Source organism: Schistocerca gregaria, chromosome 1, assembly GCF_023897955.1.
Source record: "Schistocerca gregaria isolate iqSchGreg1 chromosome 1, iqSchGreg1.2, whole genome shotgun sequence".
Classification (NCBI taxonomy): domain Eukaryota; kingdom Metazoa; phylum Arthropoda; class Insecta; order Orthoptera; family Acrididae; genus Schistocerca; species Schistocerca gregaria.
Window position 1 is genome coordinate 1,009,939,886 of NC_064920.1, and position 23,213 is coordinate 1,009,963,098.

Consider the following 23,213-nt stretch of genomic DNA (forward strand, 5'->3'; position numbering starts at 1 on the left):
GCGGAGGTTCGACCCCTCCCTCGGGCAGGGGTGTGTGTGTTTATCCTTAGGATAATTTAGGTTAAGTAATGTGTAAGCTCAGGAACTGATGACCTTAGCAGTTAATTCCCATAAGATTTCACACCCATTTGAACATTTTTGAAAAGACGTCAGTCATAACATTCAATGATGACACTGCTATCCTCAGTGACAGAAAGAGTTGAAGGATCTGTTGATTTGCGTACTGGACACACAATACTGATTGACAGTAGACGAAAGAAAGACGAAAGTAACGAGGAGTAGCAGAAAAGGGATTGACGATGAACTTAACATCAAAATTTGTGGACGAAAATGAGGATATAAGAAGCAGGCTAGTAGACGCTATGAGGGCGTTCCACGGTAAAACAAATCTACTAACATATAATGTAGTCCTTAATCTCAGGACTAAATTTCTGAAAATATAAGCTTGGAGCAAATAATTGTATAAGAGTGAATCACTGACATTGCGAATATCGAAGCTTTTGAAATGTGATGTTGTATAAGGATGTAGTAAAAATGGCGAACTCACAAGAAATGCGAAGGTTCCTTGCAGAATCGGTGAGGAAAGGAATATGTGGAAAGCACTAACAATACGGACACGATTATAGAACGTACTACACGGAGCTGCAGAGGGGCAGGAGGACAGAGACTGGAAAATATTCGACAAATATTTATAGACGCTGCGTGTAAGTGTTACTTTGACTAGAAGAGCCACAAGACTAATTCGAAAATAACACTGACACTCAGGGATGTAGACAAGTGTCATGCAGAAATTGATCTTACGAGGAAACTGAACGGAGAAAATATTTTCTGTCGTTCCTGAGTGGAGAGTGCGAGTGTACAACACCAACTATAATGGAAACGTGAGTTCAGATGCAAATTATTCTCTGAAGTCTAACGTTCAAGAAACGCCAACGGCTTTCGTAAGCAAATAAGAGTAAATCTTCAGTGTTAGAGAGCGAACATATCGTACTACTGTCATCGAAAAATACGGTAATCTGCTTCTGAGGCTGGATTTCACAAGCCTTTGGGTCACTTTCTGCGCTGCACAGTGCGTAGCAAAACCCTGAAGCACATGCTTATCTGATTTTTCTCAGGCTAAAGGGAATTCTGCACATATTTGCTGTAGATTGTGGACTGAAATTCATCAAGAATAATTGCAGTTTTTACCAGGCTTCCTAAGTCCAAAATTTTCTTTGCACGACCATACCAAATAATAAACTTTGTTGCTATCCCCACCCATCTTTGCTGCGATGGGAATCGATCCCCAGTCGCAACAATGCTGCTCAAGATCGAACCGGTGCCCTCTGACCCACAAAATTTCTGTGTATACTATTTCGAAGAGGAATCGTCAATTAACAATCTGGCGACCATCTATCATTAATTTATTTGTGTTTCCCCTACGGATAGAGCCGGTCAAAGTAGACAATTAGCTAGTAATGGGCTACTAATCAGAAACTCATTCCCCTTTCCCCTGTCTTCCCACCCCTAGCACTGAATCAGTAAAAAAGGGAAAATATCACAAAAATATTTGTGGATTTATATCATTAAGAATAACACAGTACAAAACCTCTCTTACGATGTGAACACTGCCTCGTTTTGCAAAGCCGATTTTCAATCATTTCGTGTGCAAACACCAGTGGAAGGATCATTTACCTATTCTACAAATTCCATTGCGCGTTGAGGAAATACTTGACTCTCTATGTATCCACTGACACTCGGTTTCATGCTCTCCTACTTGACGAGTCATTTGCATCATCAAGCAGCAGCATACCTGTGCATCCCAGACTTTAGAAATTATGACACACATCAGATCGTATTTAATTGAAACTGTATGTCTTTCGCCTCTTCTTATCATGACGCAGTTGCTTGAATCTCATTCTTAGCGCGTTTAGATATTTGAGAGACGTGTTAGTGATGCAGCAACTTCCTGGCATTGCTTCCAAGTGTTCGGTACTTCGCAGTTCCAGTTGCAGGTTTTCCACTGAGGAGAATCGCAGGCCGCGCCCACACGATGGTCGGACTCGCTTTCGCTGGCAGAAGCACCAACTGGCCAACGGCCTCAAGCATTCCCCGTAGCTCTCGCCTGTTACGTCACGGAAGACGCTTGCCAACCCTAAGTGCAGTGTTAGCTTGCAGTACTCGAATGGCTTTTGCGTAACGTTTGAATAACCTCTCGCAAACGTAAAACGAGGCCACCTTCTCTGCTTGCACATATACTGCATATTTTTATGGTAAACATACCGAATTTACACCATTCCGTAAGCTCATACTTACTTCCACAAAAGTTGAGTGAAGGCTGTGAAATGGCGAAAGCCAAGGAGGTCACCCACTTCATCTAGCAACCCGGATGAAAAAGAATTCAGACATTGGCGTACAGTGACATCAGCTGTTGTAGCGCCTGATGCTACCCAAATCCTCCGCGGAAGTTTCTTTCACCACCATATTTTACAGAAAACATACTGACTTGTAGAGCACTAAAGAAAAATTTGCCTCTCTACTGCCTCTATATTCGGGGACCAAGAGTCTTCTACTCCGTTACGTATTTTTGCGAGCTTCCTCTTACGATTTATTAGATCGGTTCAACTGACCAGTGACTGACACCAAGTCCATTTCCCATCAACGTATTAATAACTGTGCTGTGCAGTGCGTAGTTGTGCCCCATAAACGTATGTAAATTATTTAAGAGTGCAGCATCGAGTAATTAGTAAGATTAAGACTTAATACCATGCAAGTACTGAATGTTATTTATTGTGTGAAGACGTATTGTGAAACACCACTGAGTGGAAATACTTGTACAGAATTTACTTCGTGATACTGCAAGCCTTGTTTCCCATATCTTAACTACACGAGCACCTATCGCAATTATGCTTGAAACGTACTCGCGAATATGGAGAATCATCGGCTGTAAAACGGAATGACGACATTGAAAATCTGTGCCCGACCGGGAGTCGAACCCGGATTGCCCGCTTACAGCGAGCGGTCGCCTATCAATAGGCTAGCGGCGCGCGACTCAGAGCCAGACGCAGATTCCATACGTCGTCAATCATGTATGTAATTCTGAACGACATATGCATTGCAATATCTTACTACATGTGTAGTAGCATCTGAGCCAATCCATTCGTGTCCTCCACTTCCTGCCGTCTGGCAACAAATAATCTGTTTCCCGTGTAGGTACATAAATACATTTGTGTTCTGCAAATCACCTCGGAACGCAAGGTGGAGAGTAGGTAATTCACAAATATCTAAACGTCCTGTTTGATTCCTGAAGATGGACAGGCGCACGTGACTGCAGGGGCGCGTCTATATGTGCTCGAATTGCGAAATAACTTACTGCAATAGGTTATTACGCACTGATTCTACGGGAGAGCGTAATGTAACCCCAAACGGAATCTAAAGAATGACCACCTTAGTGATAAATTTTTTAGTTGATTGAGTTGAGTGTAGAGACACTCCAGCTTTTACTTCGCAAATTTGCTGACGAAACAAACTGTCCCATGATGCAATATCAAAGAATAGTTAGGATCAGTGTTTCGTAAACGAACTTCTTCGTTTGTGAGTTTCACTTCGGAATAATTTAAATGAATCTCAACCTGCTTTTTCTAGTAGCATAGGTGGTAGAAAAACTGGATATCAGTCCACAACTGGGGGAAATTTGAGAAGAAGCACATTCTACCAAGCGGATTCTATCAAAGTCTGGCTCAGCCTTTTATCTAGGACACAGTTATTGTGTTCGCCAAGGATTCCAGTTGTAGGCAATAAATTCGTGTAAGAGACAATATGTGTTTCTCAGTTATCATGTTTACACGGACCTCCCAAAAACAATTTGCAAATGCGGTTCCAGATATCGGATTTTCTCTTCTATAATCGATACCTTTCCCATGGGAACGCTCCCCCCCATTGTTGAAATGTTCATTGGTTATCATGATACGTCCAGTTTTTGGAAAGATCGACTATTGTGTACTGAGTGACATTTTGTACAGCGAAGAAACATTATATATATATGAAGACATGTCAGGACGTCGTTTCTGAAAGTATTTGTATGAAGTGTAGCCATGTATGGAAGTGAAACGTGGACGATAAATAGTTTGGACAAGAAGAGAATAGAAGCTTTCGAAATGTGGTGCCATAGAAGAATGCTGAAGATTAGGTGGGTAGATCACATAACTAATGAGAAAGTATTGAATAGGATTGGGGAGAAGAGAAGTTTGAGTAGAAGAAGGGATCGGTTGGTTGGACATGTTCTGAGGCGTCAAGGGATCACCAATTTAGTATTGGAGGGCAGCGTGGAGGGTAAAAATCGTAGAAGGAGAGCAAGAGATGAATACATTAAGCAGATTCAGAAGGATGGAGGCTGCAGTAGGTACTGGGAGATAAAGAAGCTTGCACAGGATACAGTAGCATGGAGAGCAGCATCAAACCAGTCTCAGGACTGAAGACCACAACACATGAAGACATGTACGAAAGAACAGATACCATATATATATATCACCGGCCATTTGACTATCTTCTTCTGTGCGGATGCGCAAACAGTGCCCGAACTCTTACGGGAATCGGCAGTGAAGCAGCGAGTAATGAGTTTGATGGGCAGGGACACTATGAATATAGTGAGGGACAATAGGTTGCGAACGTGGATCTCACGGGAGGCGTGCCAGAGTTAAGTCCCTGCAGTCGCACTAACCTGTGCATCCTAGGCGGCTCAGATGGACAGAGCGTCTGCCATGTAAGCAGGAGATCCCGAGATCGAGTTCCAGTTGGGGCACACATTTTCAACCGTCCCCGTTGACTTATATCAACGCCTGCATGCAGCTAAGGGTATTCATTTTATTGGAAGAAATATTATACTAAGAAAGATACAGCGAACGGAAGAAAAACAGCCCTTGTGATTAGTCAACTAGATGAGAATCCCAGAACTGATTCATATAAAACAACTGACGATCGGGAGAAAAATGTTGGACCTGTGTAGAAAAATCGACTCAGGCCTTATCATGTAATCGCGATAATGGATAACCGTTCGCTAATTTTGATTTTTGGCTTCCGGAAGTGGTGTCGGGTGTGAATGTGGCAGGAATGTCGTAAGTGCTGTTAGCACTCGCGTCTGGGACGTGCACCCGTTGCAGTGACAGTGTAGAGTGCACGAGGGTCACTGGTGCGAGGGAAAAGGTGAAACGTGCAGCATGCCAGGGGTGCCACCACAGCCGCTGAGGAAGGCCAACCGTGCAGCACTGCCGCCGCCGCGGGTTCGCACTCACCGGTGTTGGTACGAGGGTCGCGCGCCGTGTTCAGGTTGAAGAATTGGTCGTACGCACCTTGCTGCGCCGACACCAGCGCCACCAGCACGAGGAGCAGCACGGCAACCTGCACACAGCAAACAGAGGCGACCCGTCACCACAGCCGTCTCACACACTGCATACACATTACACAAAAAACGCCGCTCATTCCTCCAACGCTAGGGCCAAAGAAGGCTGCCACATACAACGAGGACAAACAATCCGTCTCCCACTGTCGATGCACGTATACAGCTTCTTTTAGTTAGGCTAATTTTGCACCAAAGACAGTCATTTAATCAGTTATAGACCTTCCTCTCACAGCACAGATATTTTTTCTGTCATTAATGGAAAAGACATCGCTACTTCTTCCATCCTCCACAGGTGTGAGCATTGTCAATTCGTACCTATCACATTTTGTTAGATACGATGCTCCAGATTCAGGTAATTTAAGAATTCTGTTAATGAACGAAATGACTAATCCTTTGGGAAAAAAAGGCAATTTGGAAACGAAATATCTGCGACTGCGACCGCAAGAGGGGGACATGCATTTCAAAGAAAAAATAATTTTCTAGTAGCCAGTATACTGACTATTTATAATTAATGTCTTACAGCGCTTCGGTAGCGTCCATTCATAAATACACATTTTACAATGCTTTCTTCACACTCGTAGGTTTTATTTCAAGTACTATCGCCGCCCGAGCTTAGCTGAGCGGTCTTAGGCGCTGCAGTCATGGACTGTGCGGCTGGTCACGGCGGAGGTTCGAATCCTCCCTCGGGCATGGATGTGTATGTTTGTCCTTAGGATAATTTAGGTTAAGTAGTGTGTAAGCTTAGGGACTGATGACCTTGGCAGTTAAGTCCCATAAGATTTCACACACATTTGAACATTTTAAAAGTACGATCGATAAATTTGTACCGTAATAGAAAAATAGAGATTCACTAAAATGTGGAAAAGATATGAATTTCAAACATTCTGTTAAATAAGAGCTGTGTATCTGTCTCACGTGTGGTGGCGCAGTGGTTAGCACATTGGACTCGCATTCGAGAGGACGAAGTTTCAAATCCGTGTCCGGCCATCCAGATTTAGGTTTTCCGTGATTTCCCTAAATTCCTTCAGGCAAATGCCGGGATGGTTCCTTCTAAAGGGCACGGCCGACTTCCTTCCCCGTCCTTCCATAATCCAATGGGACCGATGACTTTGCTGTTTGGTCAACCAACCGCCTAACAAATCTGTCTCACGTTGCCATCATTTATATAGTTTGTTGCCTAAGTCTCCACCGTTTTCCTGTAACAACTCGCAACTCGGTGTACGTAAGTAAGGAAAGAATTAACATCATCAATTGTTTTTGAAACCTTTGTGGATTAAAGAAATATTGTAATCGCATTTCGACGACTCAGTTGTTAACATGACTGAGAGAATGATACGTTCTCACCTTCGTCTCTACTACTATTGTTAAACCTGTTTTACCCATTACGTCCTGAATTTGTTCTTAAACGTAGTGTACCAGAATGACCGTACGTCCACCATTCTTTATCAGGCAACACAAAAAAAATTGCAATGAACCAACGCAGCTGAAAACACAACCGACAGAGCGTACTTTGAGTCATTGCTTAGATATTCTGATGGGAGAAGTATTTGCACACAGCTGTTACGTGACTGTACTTGAAACTAAAATAAACTAGATGGCATAATATATTTGTCAATAAGTCAAAGCGATTAAGAAGTCCTCAGTCGATGAAACCGGAACCCTTGTACGATCACTTTGTAGTCCGTCTGTTTGATGTCTGTTAAGACCCCTTTTTCTCAAAAACGCTTAGAGATATCAAGTTGAAATTTATGTCACATACTGAGACCTACAGTCCCTTGACAGTGTAAATAATTCAAGATTCTAAGTCAATGCCCTAAAAAGATACGGCCATTAGTGCCATATATTCTGATACCCTCAAATTCATTCATCAAAGCTTGTAAATGAACTCGCTATATACATAATTAAGTTTGTACAGAACCCTCACAGCGCGGGTCTTACCAGTACTTGCCTGGTTTTTTTATTGTAAGTGCTTATTACCAAAACAACAAGCCAGTTAGTGCTATCCGTTCGGACCTGTTCCGGTAAACGGTACGGAATTTTAATCTCCTGAGCATTATTTCCATGAACTAATTCTTGCGATTTTGGCGTCTTACACATCGCTTTTCTCTAGTACAAGAGTCTGAGAAAGACAGCGAGAAACTGAAGAACGTTGTAAGTATTAACTAAACACTCAGCCATTGCAGCATTTACACTGAGAAACCTAAATCCTAGAAAGTTCCTGAAAAAAAACGAGAATTAAAAGGGCAAAGATAAGTATCAACAAAATGAGCAAGCAAAGTGTTCGTGCATCTTGGCAGAACCCCTTGTTAGAAAATGTCTGCACGCTTTAACTGCACTGCCGTGTGTACTAAACGTCACGCTTGTAGCTAACTGATATTGGAACAGACATTTCACGACTCTGAACGCCTGCTAGGAACATGTATAATGGTCTTATTCAAAACAGGAGCAGTGCGCTATTAAGCAAAGCGCGGCGGGTCGTGTGTCTGGTGGTCATTGGTTTGCGGATCTGAGCGGGCAGAGAGAGCCCCCGGTTCACCTTCAGAGCAGTTCCGGAATAGGCAGAGACAACAGAGCAGCCGGGAAATCCGTGTCGCGCTCGCCAAAGCCGAGAGGACAGCGGCGGCTGGCAGCTGGGCATTAAAAGCGGGCAGCGGCAGCCTTGGACGCGTTCCTTAGCATTCGAATCGCAGCGCATTGTTCGTATTCCCGCTGAGAGGTCGTTCGCTAACCGGAATAGACTGCAGTAAAACGCTGCTGCACGTTTCGCTTTTAATTGTTGCTTTATGACGAGGGGAGTCATTTACCCACACCGAGGGAGGTAACTCGGTGGTCAGGGGCTCACACTCGTATTCTGGAGGAACGAATTTCGTATCACCCGAGCACTCACATTCACGCCAGTACACCACACCGACTCTTGAATCACTCCACTCAACGGCAAGAATACTCGCTTCAGAGCACTGGGGTTGACTTTCTTCCTCTCTTTGTCTAAATACAACAGTACGTAAGGCTTGACACGCAACTGTCTGTATGTTCTTTATTATCACTACCGATACTGTTTAATGGCCATTTCAGTTTCAGTCTGGAACCGCGCGACCGCTACCCTCGCAGGTTCGAGTCCTACCTCGGGCATGGATGTGTGCGTGGCGCGTTTCATCACAGGGTTATTTGGTAAGTGTGACAGCGTTACGGAGATATTTAGCAAACTCAAGTGGCAGACTCTGCAAGAGAGGCGCTCTGCATCGCGGTGTAGCTTGCTGTCCAGGTTTCGAGAGGGTGCGTTTCTGGATGAGGTATCGAATATATTGCTACCCCCTACTTATTCCTCCCGAGGAGATCACGAATGTAAAATTAGAGAGAATCGACCGCGCACGGAGGCTTTCCGGCAGTCGTTCTTCCCGCGTCTGGAACAGGAAATGGAGGTAATGACAGTGGCACGTAAAGTGCCCTCCGCCACACGCGGTTGGGTGGCTTGCGGAGTATAAATGTAGATGTAGATGTAGCTTAGTTAGGTTTAAGTATTTCTAAGTTCTAGGGGACTGATGACCTCAGCAGTTAAGTCCCATAGTGCTCGGAGCCATTTGAACCATATGAACCATAAAAGAAGTGACATAAGGTTCAAAATGGTAAATATGATTCTAAGCACTATAAGACTTAACATCTGAGGTCATCAGTCCCCTAGACTTAGAACTTCTTAAACCTAACTAACCTAAGAACATCACACACATCCACCTCCGAACGTAGCAGCAGCGTGGTTCCAGACTGAAGCGCATAGAACCGCCCGGCCACAGCTTCCGGCCTGACATGAGGCTATCAAATTTCTCTGACACATAACGCATTTACAGTTCATGAGCATTCATGACCAAAAATGGTGTGCGACAGTCAGTGGAAGATAATATCACCTCTCATCCCTTTGAGCTCCTGTAGTTTTTGCCCCAACCACTTGGTGCTCTTGCAAGACAGTTGTACACTGAGGTACTTCTACGCATGTTGTGTGCAACGCAGGAGATGCTTAAGTGTTCAATGCAACAACCGGGGACAAGTGTTTACTACGTGGTTCTACGAGATTTGTGTCTGCTATTATTTGTTACATATTTTAAGTGTGGGCTTTCTATAGTGATCGTATTGAGGATATCATTGACTGTGAAAGTACGTTTATCTAAAGTTGTTCCAACATGAACTTCAGTTTGTATTACGGCTTTTGTGAATGGTTCCCAGAGAAAAGCAATGGGCTCCTTTTTACTTTTATTATTAATTTTGTAACTGCATGGAAATTTATTAAATTTTAGGCCCGTTTTTCGTTTGTTATTTAGGACTGTAATTTTTTTTAGGCATTATGGCATTATGAAAGTTTCGAGACGTCAGTCACGATCTAAATGTCCGTTTTTTAGAGGAAGAAATCCCGTGTGATTTGGATTCAGTGACATCTGAAGCAAAGTTGACGATGAGAATGCGTCTTTGAATGTTCTCCATCAAGCGAGTACACCGGGAAATTCCATTCTTTTGCCAGGTCATGAACTACTCATTGAAAATGCAGTTCATGACGATCTTGACAACGACAGGGAAGATAAAGCGTATAATGATAAACTCACAAATAAGATGGTTTACATCGTACGAATTACCAACTATGCCCGACTTCTCTGAAGTGGTCCGAGCAAATGTTGATATAAGTTGTGAGTCTGCAGTGTAAGTGTTTTTGAGCTTGTTTGCACAGGAAATAATGGGAAGTACGTCGAAGGAGTTCCAAATTGAAACCTCCTCCACAAAATACTCGGCTGTTTACTTTTTGACAATTTCTTGTTGTATTCGTTGATTATGATGATAATAAAGGTTAAGTGTGTGAAAAAGTTGTAAATTATATGCATTTTTCATGTTTTTGGGACTCAGAGGTTTAAGTACCCAGCAGGAAGTTAGGCAATTCTGATAACTAATGTGGGCGACACCCAACCAGCTAAGGAAACTGTAGTTCGTTTAATCATTCATATTTCATTTCAAGGCAAGATGTTAGTCTTACAGGGGCTATGATTATTTTCTCCGTTTACACGAACGTTTAAGACACCTGTTAGCAATGGCAATAGAAGTACTGAATTACTTAGCTTCAATAAAGGACACATACTAAATGTTGACGATTTCGCGCGCGGAGATGTTTCCTTGCTTCCAGATTGCTTCTTCAGATTATGTCAGTCAAATAATTCACAAAAATCTTCCTGTCATCCCGCAAGCTACCTGTGTCCTCAATAATCAGCCAGCTGAGTATGAGGAAGGTATGTCAAATAGTTTGTCTATGATTTCGTATCCACTCTCTGTCCTGGTATTTTGCTACAGCAACGTAGACGTTGTCAACACCACTTCCTGTCTTTTAGTCATTCAGTCAAAGCGGTGAAAGTTATTAACATCTTTCAGTTTGTTGATTTTAAGCCACAAAGGCGGTCTGTGATAATGCAGTAGAGAAGATAAATTTCTTTGTCAAGATCGCTAATAATAACTTTTTTTCCCGATAACCGGTTTCGGTAATCAATGTTACCATCTTCAGACCTCAAGTGACGGCTATTGTATATTTCTAAAAAAAAAAGCAACGGTCTTCTAGTCTGTTATATACCCATCAGTTCATGAGAAAGATCACTTTTACTGGCAAAGTTGATGGTGTTGGGACATGCATTCACATCTGTTGGACGACTGTTATGAAAACAAACACTCCAAATCGACATTTCACGTAAGTCATATCCAACGAAAAATCTGTAATGCAACCATCTGTGTGGCGTGCTTATAATTATGTATTTTTTATAGTTTAGGACAATTAATCTGTAAAAAAACGCACCACATGGTGTAGGGAAAGCATGTAAACCGTCTGAAGATGAATCATAACGATTAGAAACCGGTAACGGTACAATTTGAATAAAGGAACTGAAAGTAAATTTGTGGCTGGTTGCTGTCCCAACACCATCAACATTTGTCTTCAAATAACAGCCACGGTCTCCAACCATGTCATCACATGACAAAACAATATTATACTTTTACTGCCGTCTGGGGTCGTCAAGCGGTTCTAGGCGCTACAGTCTAGAACCTTGCGACCACTACGGTGATAGGTTCGAATCCTACCTCGGGCATGGGTGTGTGTAATGTCCTTAGGTTAGTTAGGTTTAAGTAGTTCAAAGCTCTCGGGGACTGATGACCTCAGAAGTTAAGTCTCATAGTGCTCAGAGCCATTTTAACAATCTGAACCATACTTAAACTGGTATTTTATGAAATACGTAGTAATCCATCCAACAACATCTGAAGATGGTAACATTCATTACCGAAATTGGTTATCGAGAATAAAGGTTGTTATTAGCAATCTTGGCAAAGAAATTTATCTTCTCTAATATGTTACTGACATCTGGATCTTAATCCCAAGTGCTACGTGTGTCTTACCAGAGAAGCGTTTATCCAAGAAGTTGATGGCAAAGAGCTATAGAATCAGCGACGGCTTTTCTACGCAGAAAATGTACCAATGGACAGTATTTCTCCATCACAACGAAACTGGAGAGCAGTAAGGCACATTTCTTACTATTTTATTTCGGCATTTAGCTCCAAGACACGAGCACTTAACAACTCGGAATTTTACTCTGGCGTTAACTCATTCGGATGTGTGTCTTATGTCAGTGAGGAGAACATTCCTACCACTCGTGTCGCTCTGTGAACTGCAGACGAATACTTTTTAGACGCTCTGTGACCAAAATGGTACTGAAACAGAGGATGACAGACTAAAGGCCGAATTACTAAATGTCTTTTTCCAAAGCTGTTTCACAAAGGAAGACTGCACTGTAGTTCCTTCTCTACATTGTCGCACAGATGACAAAATGGTAGATATTGAAGTAGACGACAGAGGTATAGAGAAACAATTAAAATCGCTCAAAAGAGGAAAGGCCGCAGGACCTAATAGGATACCAGTTCGATTTTAAACAGAGTACGCGAAGGAACTTGCCCCCCTTCTTGCAGCGGTGTACCGTAGGTCTCTAGAAGAGCGTAGCGTTCCAAAGGATTGGAAAAAAGGGCATAGGTCATCCCCGTTGTCAATAAGGGACGTCGAACAGATGTGCAGAACTATAGACCTATATCTCTAACGTCGATCAGTTGTAGAATTTTGGAACACGTATTATGTTCGAGTATAATGACTTTTCTGGAGACTAGAAATCTACTCTGTAGGATTCAGCATGGATTTCGAAACAGAAGGTCGTGTGAAACCCAGCTCGTGCTATTCGTACACGAGACTCAGAGGGCCATAGACACGGGTTCAGAGGTAGATGCCGTGTTTCTTGGCTTCCCCAAGGCGTTCGATACAGTTCCCCTCAGTCGTTTAATGAAAAACGTAAGAGCATGTGGACTATCAGACCAATTGTGTGATTGGATTGAAGAGTTCCTAAATAACAGAACGCAGCATGTCATTCTCAATGCAGAGAAGTCTTCCGAAGTAAGAGTGATTTCACGTGTGCCGCAGGGGAGTGTCGTAGGACCGTTGCTAGTCACAATATACATAAATGACGTTGTGGACGACATCGGAAGTTCACTGAGGCTTTTTGCGGATGATGCTGTGGTATATCGAGAGTAACATTAGAAAATCGTACTGAAATGCAGGAGGATCTGCAGCGAATTGACGCGTGTTGCAGGGAATGGCAATTGAATCTCAATGTAGACAAGCGTAATGTGCTGCGAATACATAGAAAGATAGATACCTTATCATTGAGCTACAAAATAGCAGGTAAGCAACTGGAAGCAGTTAATTCCATAAATTATCTGGGAGTAGGCATTAGGAGTGATTTAAAATGGAATGATCATATAAAGTTGATCGTCGGTAAAGCAGATGCCAGACTGAGATTCATTGGAAGAAACCTAAGGAAATGCAATCCGAAAACAAAGGAAGTAGGCTTGTTCGCGCACTGCTTGAATACTGTTCAGCAGTGTGGGATCCGTACCAGATAGGGTTGATAGAAGAGATAGAGAAGATCCGACGGAGAGCAGCGCGCTTCGTAACAGGATCATTTAGTAATCGCGAAAGCGTAACGGAGATGATAGATAAACTCCAGTGGAAGACTCTGCAGGAGAGACGCTCAGTAGCTCGGTACGGGCTTTTGTTAAAGTTTCAAGAACATACCTTCACCGAAGACTCAAGCAGTATATTGCTCCCTCTTACGTATATCTCGCGAAGAGACCATAAGTATAAAATCAGAGAGATTAGAGCCCACACAGAAGCATACCGACAATCCTTCTTTCCACGAACAATACGAGACTGGAATAGAAGAGAGAACCGATAGGGGTGCTCAAGGTACCCTCCGCCACACACGGTTAGGTAGCTTGCGGAGTATGGATGTAGATGTACATGTAGATATAAAATATATGTTTGTCTCTCGACGTTACGAGGGAGAGAATCCCTGTAGTTAAGGAATCTTGGTCTCATCTGAAACGTGAAATTACGACGCGTTCCTCTTGGCGTTTTTACTGCACAAACTGATGTTCCGGGCGCGTGCGGAATGCAGGAGGCAGCGCGACCTTGGCCCTGGAGCCGCTGGAAGCGCTGGCCGGAGTCCCCTCTGCCACGTGCGGCGGTCTCGGTCGGGTCGGGCTTCCGCAGAACAAGCCGGCCCTCCCGGCGCCGAGAGCGACGGCCCTCGCTGTCGCCGTCCCCGGTTCGAATCCCCGCGGTCGCAGCGCAACCGATTGGGGGCTTAGGAGGCTACACGCCGGCCGCGGGCCTTGTCTGCCGGCGCGGCGGAATTAATTCCTCGTTAGCCTCTTAATGGCAGCGGCCCGTGAGACGGCCCGGAGGCGCCGCGCCATTACCGTTTAAATGTTAACCGGCGATTAATTAAGCCCTAATCGATGGGATGCTGTGGCAGCGTGTCCGCCCGCAGCACGCGCCTCTGTTCCGGGGCTTGCGGCCGAGTGCGTGCGTGCGTGTGTGCGCGTGTGTTTAGGCCGCCCCCCACCGGCGTCGTTGGCTTACGAAGCACCGTGCCCTGGGGCCACCCACTGATCTCCGCGGTAACCACGGAGCAGAAGATCAATCGTGCGTATACGAGTACCTACGTACACGGGGACCGAAGTACTCTAGTTCTAGACCCTGTTGTGCAAAAGAAATGAACAGGTCGTATTCATATACAGCGACGAAAAACGTATGAAGAACATGACGTTCGTGTTGCAAATAAATGATCTTTTTCCACATGTAATGCATCAACAAATAATTAAAATACTATCGAAAAAGAAAGCTACTTTTCTCGACAATAACACATAAATCCCTTAACTACACTGAGCCTGCGTTAAAGGTCTGTCTGTACCACTGATTCTCGCCTCCCTTTTGTTCAAAACAGATTCTGACAAAAAATTCAGTTGCAGGAGCGGTTCTAGGCGCTTCACTCTGGAACCGTGTGACCGCTACAGTCGCAGGTTCGAATCCTGCCTCGGGCATGGATGTGTGTGATGTCCTTAGGTTAGTTAGGTTCAAGTGGTTCTAAGTCCTAGTTGACTGATTACCTCTAATGTTAAGTCCCATAATGCTCAGAGCCATTTGAACCATTTTAACCTAGGAATGCAAGTGTACACCCAAAACCTCCGCTGCACCGAGCAGCTACAATGCTAATATTTGAACATTGCAACATGCAGCAATTGAAAACATGACGTCATAGTTACGAAGGCTACCGACTGTTGCCGATGTGTGTCGACTAGAAATAGGGAGGAGAGTGACATTGCCACGGATCAAATGGTAGCACCTGTTGTTTATACTAAATCTTGCAGTTTTATTGTTTCGATTATAAGGAATCATCTTTTTAAAACTTAAATTGCTGTTTGTAATCACAAGTTTTCAAAAATCGAAACTTGTGATTTTTATGTCTGGTCTTGGGATGTAGGAGTCGTGGTAGGAAGGGTTTGTATGGTTGAACAGGTGATTTTAGAAATTAAGCACTGTTACCAAATAACACAAATTCAGTGAATCAACAAATACTTGTTGCATAGTAGTCCCTAAAAAACTGCCAGTAATTTGATACGGGGTGAAGATTTTTCCGTGCATATACTAATTATAAAGGGCAGTCAAATGAAAACGACGCAGATAGAAAATAAGTAAGTACACTGTTTATTATTTCAAAAGTATCGCAATAAGTGTCAATAAATTTATCCTAATCTGAGACAAGACTGTCAATGCTCTCATGGAAAAATGTTTGCAGTTGTGTTCGGGACATTCGTACGCAGGTGTGCACTTCTTTATCCGAAGCAAATCGACGGTCATGAATGTATTTCTTCAGGGCTCTAAAAATATGAAAATCGCACGGGGAGAATTCGGAACCGTATGGAAGGCCTATATGTTGCCAAGGTTATATCGACTACTCTGCAGAAGTGCAGCGGAATCCCTTCAAAAATGGTTCAAATGGCTCTGAACACTATGGGACTTAACATCTGAGGTCATCAGTCGCGTAGAACATAGAACTACTAAAACCTAACTAACCTAAGGACATCACACACATCCATGCACGAGGCAGGATTCGAACCTGCGACAGTAGCGGTCACGCGGTTCCAGATTGAAGCGCCTAGAACCGCTCGGCCACACCAGCCGGCTTATTATTGATAGATTTGATGTTCATTTCTTGTTTATTTTTGTGGAAACCTGAACTTTAAAAAAACAGCCGACGGAATTTCTGGACCAGCCGCGGGTTGACGCCCTGACCCCCAGGAAGTGCTAGCTCGGCACGTGGCGTTCCGCACGCGGTCTAAGGCGGTCGCGGCGGTGTGAAGGACACGCCGGCAGCTGCTGCTGCTACTGCTGCTAGCCAGCGAGCGACCTTGCCCTCCCGTATCGCCGCCAGAATCGGCGGTCTCCCCACTCACAGCACGTGCACTTTCCCACGCCCGTCTGGGCGACAGCAAGCGACTGATTGTTCACACTTACGGCCTTGCAGCTACGGGTCCCGACGTCACAAATGCGTTCAGCGTCGTAAAGAACATTTGTGTCCTAGGATAAATCCGTCTGTCGATTACCACAGACCTTCATCTGAGTTCTCTGTAAATCTGTTAGTTCCTTCCCTGCACTCTTTATTCATCCCATTATTTGCCCTTCTCTTCATCTTCCACTCTCCTGCCAGTCTCAAATCATCACAAGAGGTACGGCTTTCCCAGCGAAAAATCTGCACCGCTGAGAGATTAAATGTAAAGATTTAGTCTAGGTAAAAACTACGCGCCAATGGGGCATTTCTGCGTGGTCTTCAGTCCGAATACTGGTTTCACGCATCTCTCCACGCTAATCAGTCGTTTAAATGCCACTTCATCTCTACTGCAGCGGTCTAAGGCGCTGCAGTCATGGACTGTGCGACTGGTCCCGGCGGAGGATCGAGTCCTCCCTCGGGCTTGGGTGTGTGTGTTTGTCCTTAGGATAATTTAGATTAAGTTGTGTGTAAGCTTAGGGACTGATGACCTTAGCAGTTAAGTCCCATAAGACTTCACACACATTTGAACATTCTCTACTGCAGCCTACATCTGTTTGTTGCTGCCTTATGCCTCAGGATGTGTTCTATCAAATGATTCGTTCTTTCGGTGAAGTTGTATCACACACCACAGCGTGGGGTAGCCACGCGGTCTCAGGCCCCTTGCCGAGGTTCACGCGGCTGCTCCCGTCGGAGGTTCGAGTCCTCCCTCCGGCATGGGTGGGTGTGTTGTCCATAGCGTAAGTTGGTTCAAGTTAGCTTAAGTAGTGCGTAAGCCTACTGGCCGATGACCTCAGCAGTTTGGTTCCATAGGAACTTACCACCACCTGTTGTATACTTCTTTTTCCCAATCTGGTTTTTTTTTATATCCGATCTAGGCTACATTCCATACCAACTTCCTCAGAAAAATACTCCCTAAAATTTGAATTTATACGTTTTTAGATGTTAGCAAATTTCTACTTTTCACGCTTGCCACTGCCAGGCAACATTTTTCCTTCTCTCTACGTCGGCCATCGTCAGCTATTTTGCAGCCCAACTAGCAAAACTGATATACTACTTCTAGTATCTCATTTCCTATTCGACGCCGGCCGCTGTCGCTGAGCGGTTCAAGGCGCTTCAGTCCGGTGCCGCGCTGCTGCAATTTCGAATCCTGCTTCGGGCGTGGATGTCTGTGCTGTCCTTACGTTAGTTAGGGTTAAGTAGTTATAACTCTAGGGGACTGATGACCACAGATGTTATGTCCCATAGTGCTTAGAGCCATTTGAACCATCCTATTCGACTGCCTTAACTGCAGTCCATGACCCATCTTTTACTTTGAAAAAACACAGTATCTTTTCGAGATACTATCCATTCCGTCCCATGTCTTTTCCAAGTTCTTGCCATCTCCGTCAGAAATAGGAAGAATTTATTCCTTGCCTTCTAACTCCCCTTATAAATTTGTCTTTGGTTCCGTTTATTTCTCGTTGAATGTACACGTTAATTGTGGTCTGTCTTTGCAAAAGGGACAGATATAAAAAGGCGTCACCTGTCTTCAAAGCGTACTCATGCGGTAACGCTTGACATCATTGTAGACGGTCGAATCATGGTGATCTCGGGGGTCCACTGTCCCCTGTAATTAAAGTACGGTTGGAAACTAGGTAGATACGCTAATACGTTAACGCGGAAACGATTTACTCTGAAAAAAGGTACCAATTTTGGCCACCAAATGCAAATCTGGCACTGCGTCCCTGGGGCTCATATTGAACAAACTGTGGAATCGGTGATTAATAAGAAAATCGACGTTACATCTTCCTCACTTATTTCACCTTTTCTACCCACGTACCGTTCCTGGTTCATTACTTATGAACACATTTCTATACGTCTTTCTTGCACTCACAGAGCTAAACTTTCCCACTGTTTCCCGAGACATGAGAACAGCCGACACTGTTTATGTTGGTCCACCAGTCAGATCGACGGCCCTATTGATGCCCTATTTGCTGTCATTGCAAATAAAAGAAGTAGTGTTTCCACTGAATGAAATAATAATGCGAAACTTTGTAGTCACACCGATTTTTATTTTAAACAAGTTTACACTTTTCTCCACTATGAAATCTTATACTGTGCTCAGATTTCATCCGTATGGGCTCGTTACAACAGAACAGACATATTTCAGGAAAATATAACCCAGGGTAAGCTCTATCGTCGATAGTTAGAAGCACAGAATGTCTTCGCGATGTGGCCGAGCGGTTCTAGGCGCTTCAGTCTGGAACCGCGAGACCGCTACGGTCGCAGGTTCGAATCCTGCCTTGGGCATGGATGCGTGTGATGTCCTTAGGTTAGTTAGGTTTAAGTAGTTCTAAGTTCTGGAGGACTGATGACCTCAGATGTTTAATCCCCTAGTCCTGAGAGCCATTTGAACCATTTTTTGTCTTCGCTAAAGGAAATCAACGAGTCGGCTCATAGTGAGTTAAGAAACGGTAAAGAGTGTGTCGGCGAATTTCCTGCGTAGCACCAGAAGGCTGTGCAAGCAAAGCAAGCACAGAACTAAAAATTCCATAATGAGCCGAAAATATATTCGTGTCATGACATTAACGCTCACTGTAGTTTACCCCATGTTGGTGTGGTGTTATACGAATGATTCAGTGTTTGTGCCATTAGTGTGAGAAATCCTACGAGGTCTGTTCCCTCACTTCGATAATACCTTTGACCAGTTTAACGTAAAAATCTTTCTGAACCAGATTCGAGACTATACAATACCTGACGAATCAGCATGGGGAAATCATCTACTTCTCGTACAAAAACACTTTTCTTTCTACGACACTAACTACCACAACATAACGCCAACAAACTTAGCCACGTTTCATTAATGTTAAACAGCTTGATTTATTTGAAATACGTTTCCCTTTCTGACCCAATGTCAATACAACCACTATATGCACATAGTGAACTTCGCGGTAACATGTAGGACGCCTGAAAGACAACGCGCTCAAGCTGAGGCAGACCCTGCCTTTACGCAAATACGCGAGTGTCATTCAGCACCAACTATACTTTCTAAGCAGGTTTCTTGCAAACACAACGTTTTCTGCTGTCTTCTTACTGAAGTCTCATGTTTGTAACGTGTTGTGCTACAGGAGTTTCGTCGATCGCTCACGAAACCTAGTTCGACTCACTAAACATGGGATAATCTTATTTTTCAGTGTAGTCTTCAGTTAGTTTGAGAACTAAGGTAAAGGAAACATTACTAAATGAAAAAAAGGGAACTTAGTGAGTACTAGTCACATCAGAAAATGTATTCGAAGTACGTATAATGAAATGGTCTGTTCACTAAAACATAAAGAATCTGCTCCATCATTCTCGTATGGTAGTGTGAAAATTTTCTTGAAATTACAAAATACATTACAGATTATTGCACCGTGAAACTGATTTAACGCAGCAGTTAAAATTTCCTGTTGATTTAAACTGTTTTTGATGATAGGGAGATGTAAGAAGACATGGAAAAGCAGAGGTATAATGAGAAAGTGCTCACGACATCAAAATTCGAATCAGTTACCATTATGACGACTTATATTATTTGTTAAATTCTTGAATCCTTTCCCCCCACCTCCCTCAAACACCACCATCATCGGCCTCCAAAAGTAGTAAACAATTATTCTGCTCTGGTTATCATAATAAGACTACACTGGTTTTCTTCGGTTTGGCATAATGAAATATTGAAAATTTGTTTTCTAAAAATATTTTTCATTCACAGAAAAGTCGACAGCGTATTTTAGTCTCAAGTATAATGGGACTATTCATCACTTATTCACTGGACACTTAACAACCAGAGCACAAAAAATATTTTTCGAAATGGCATAATGTAGCCAACAAGTAGACAAAAGAAAAAAGAAAAATGATAACGTTTATGGAGACTGCAGGATTCATTAATTGCGTTTTAAGATATCAATAAATAAACAAATAAAACGAAGAGGGAATCTACTAGCTTGTGAATCAGAAGGCACTTGTTAATCAAAATCTACTGTCCCATAGCTGTTGTTAAAATTTTTAAATTACCACAAATATTTGTAATGTTGCAAGGATGATGGCTGAAAGTCAAAATATATGACCTGCGGTCGTCGAGGGTGCTGCGGTTAACCTTGAGCCTGTCGGAGGAGCAAGATGTATGATTGATGCTGTCTAGCGAAGTTCGGTCGCAGGTGTTTGCAGTGCTTCAGTGCTTTGTTTATGTCGCGAACCTCTGAACTGAACGATTAAACAAATAACTGAGAATGAGAGGAGACTCACCAGCTTGAACATGTTGAGGACTGCGTCGGATCAGCTGCAACGGGCAGGACTGAGAATGTGCTGGCGAACGGCCGCCGGCCTTCCTTTATAGCCGCTAGTGGTCGCCGTGTAGCAAGTAGCGGGAGAGGGGGGAGGGAGCGTCCTTGCCCGCGACAGACGCCGGGCGCCGTCCTCAGGGGACACCGACAGGCGGCAGGAAACAGTGTCTAGGACGAACCGCCATTTTTTTGGCAATTACCTGTGACAGGTTGATTTTCCGACGTATCTGTTCCGTAGACACTGTCCTCGTCAGTTCGCCCCGGGCGGAATTCGCGTATCGTTTAGTACAAGGCTGCCGTTGCCTCCTGCAGAAGGTGCAACGGTAGCCGCTACTCCTGTAAGGGACACACGACGAGATGGATCTGTTCCATTTAAGACAAAAATGGCTGCTTTTGCCACCTCCGTCTAGGTAAAAGGATATCTCTAGTCCAACGGCATTGTGGTACAAACTGCCTGCATCTGAAGTCGGTGTCGAGGGGAGATTCGTTCACGATTCTCGTAAGTGATATCTACTCTCTAGGCTACGCTTCACTTGATATTTGCTATTCGCTTCGTACTTCACACACCGTCGGCAATACATATATTTACCTTTTCTTGGTTATAACGAAAGGGAGTAGATCTCGAATTTTCGGGGAACAACTACAACTGAGAAATTCTTTTGTTTTACTCAAAGCTGCCCATATCTTTTGTGACTGTCATTACCAGCTGATACCTCAATAACGCTCGAAGGAGCGAAATTAGATCATCAACTATAAAAAAAAGCTACACATGAAAACAACCTTTTTTCAGTGAGTAATAATATTTTTCCACCATGCTGGAAGGAGAATTTTATTTCTAGGTCTGCTGCTGGCAAACTCTCTCTAAACAGAGTTGCAGTTATCTGTAACAGGTAGAACGCTCACAAGAGTACATTAGTGTTTAGTGTCGTTACCAGGCCTGGTAGTGTATATAAGGGAAACGAACTGTGTCAGATGTTGACTGATCACTGTCAAAAGGCAGGCAGACGTCACATAATCGTTGAGACAGCATTATCGGCAGATGATAGATTTTTGAAAGGGTCCTCATTGTTAGTCTCCATTTGGCTGACTGGTCGAATCATACAATACCCAGAATTTTGGGGTACTAGGTTGTCATAGTGGGCCAGCAAGAGAATGTGAGGGCAGGCAAATTCATCGTCAAAGTTCCGGCCGACCAAATCTGACCACTGCAAGGGAGTATCGCAGTGTTGTGCGCCAAGGATATCGTAAGCTTTTCACATCCACACTACCGTCCGAGACCGAGTGAGGTAGCGGAATGGTTAGCACAGTGCACTCGCATTCGGGAGGACGACGGTTCAATCCCTGATTTAGGTTTTCCGTGATTTCCCTAAATCGATCCAGGCAAATGCCGGGATGGTTCCTTTGAAAGGGCAGGGCCGACTTCCTTCCCCGTCCTTCCCTAATCCGATGAGGCCGACGACCTCCCTGTTTGTTCTCTTCCACCAAACAACACAACCCAACTGCCGTCCGAGCAGCAGTAAATGAACTTCCTGCGACATCATGTGTCGTACTGCACCACTGGTCTGAGACTAGCAGCAGCGGGACTAGGAAATGGGGATTACCGTCCCAAGCGCAGGCTGCCGCTAACTCTAGAAGACGAACAGGTGCATTTTGAGTCGTGCTGCGACTGGAAAGCATGGACTGCTGAACGATGAGATTGTAATGTGTTCAGCAAAGAATCGCGGTTCTGCACTATCCCGGATCACCAGTGACGCCGAATATGGCGGCGACTTCAAGAGAAACCTCTGTCTTCCAACGTTTTGCAGAGGTACAGCGATGTTACTCCAGGCCTAACGGCGTGGGTAGTCGTCGTGTACAATTTCAGACCACGGCTGGTGGTGGCTGAAGAAACTCCGACTGCACGATAGTATGTCAAAGACATCTTGCCTCTTCATGTTATCTCACATGTGACAGTATAGTGATGCCATTTTTCAACAGGACAGGTCTCATCCACACATGGAACGTGTCTCTCTGAACTGTCTACGTTATGTCGAAGTACTCCAGTGGCCAGCACCAACCTCATATCTGTACCTAATGGAAGACGTGCGGAACCAACGTGGACTTCAACTCCGTCTCAGTGCCAGTGTCCAGGTTATCAAGGACGAGTTACAACAGCTGTGGGCCAGTTTGCCCAAGCAGAGGATGCAGTGGCTTTATGAGACCCTCCCCATGCAGGCCAGATGTGAGTGCAACCTCATACTGATAAATGGGTTCATACTACCAAGTTCTTTGTAAATTTGATTCGATTTTGTAATCACGGTGGTAGCACCATCCAGTACGTGTTACTTTCATTCCATTTCCTCGTCCTCTTTTCGGTGCTTCACTTTTTTTTTCAGGCAGTGTATTTCATGCTTCTCTGGGAGTTTAGGGTTGGGTTGCTCCGGGGGAGGAGACCAGACAGCGAGGTCATCGGTCTCATCGGATTAGGAAAGGAAGTCGGCTGTGCTCTTACGAAGGAACCATCGCGGCATTTGCCTGGAGAGATTTAGGGAAATTACGGGAAACCTAAATCAGGATGGCCGGACACGGGATAGAACCGTCGTCCTCCCGAATGCG

At 44.1% G+C, this 23,213-nt stretch overlaps 1 protein-coding gene across 1 annotated transcript in view; it reads right to left on the reverse strand.

Moving 5' to 3' along the window:
- Window positions 1–20,648, reverse strand: part of LOC126278682 (uncharacterized) — a 37,426-nt gene extending 16,778 nt beyond the window's left edge. Inside the window, exons 1-2 of the mRNA XM_049978939.1 lie at window positions 20,581–20,648; window positions 5,271–5,376 (exon numbers count right to left, since the gene is read on the reverse strand). Of these exons, the coding sequence (XP_049834896.1) occupies window positions 5,271–5,376; window positions 20,581–20,592 (118 nt within the window). The 5' untranslated portion in view covers window positions 20,593–20,648. The remainder of the gene's footprint in view (window positions 1–5,270; window positions 5,377–20,580) is intronic.
- Window positions 20,649–23,213: the final 2,565 nt, after the last annotated feature.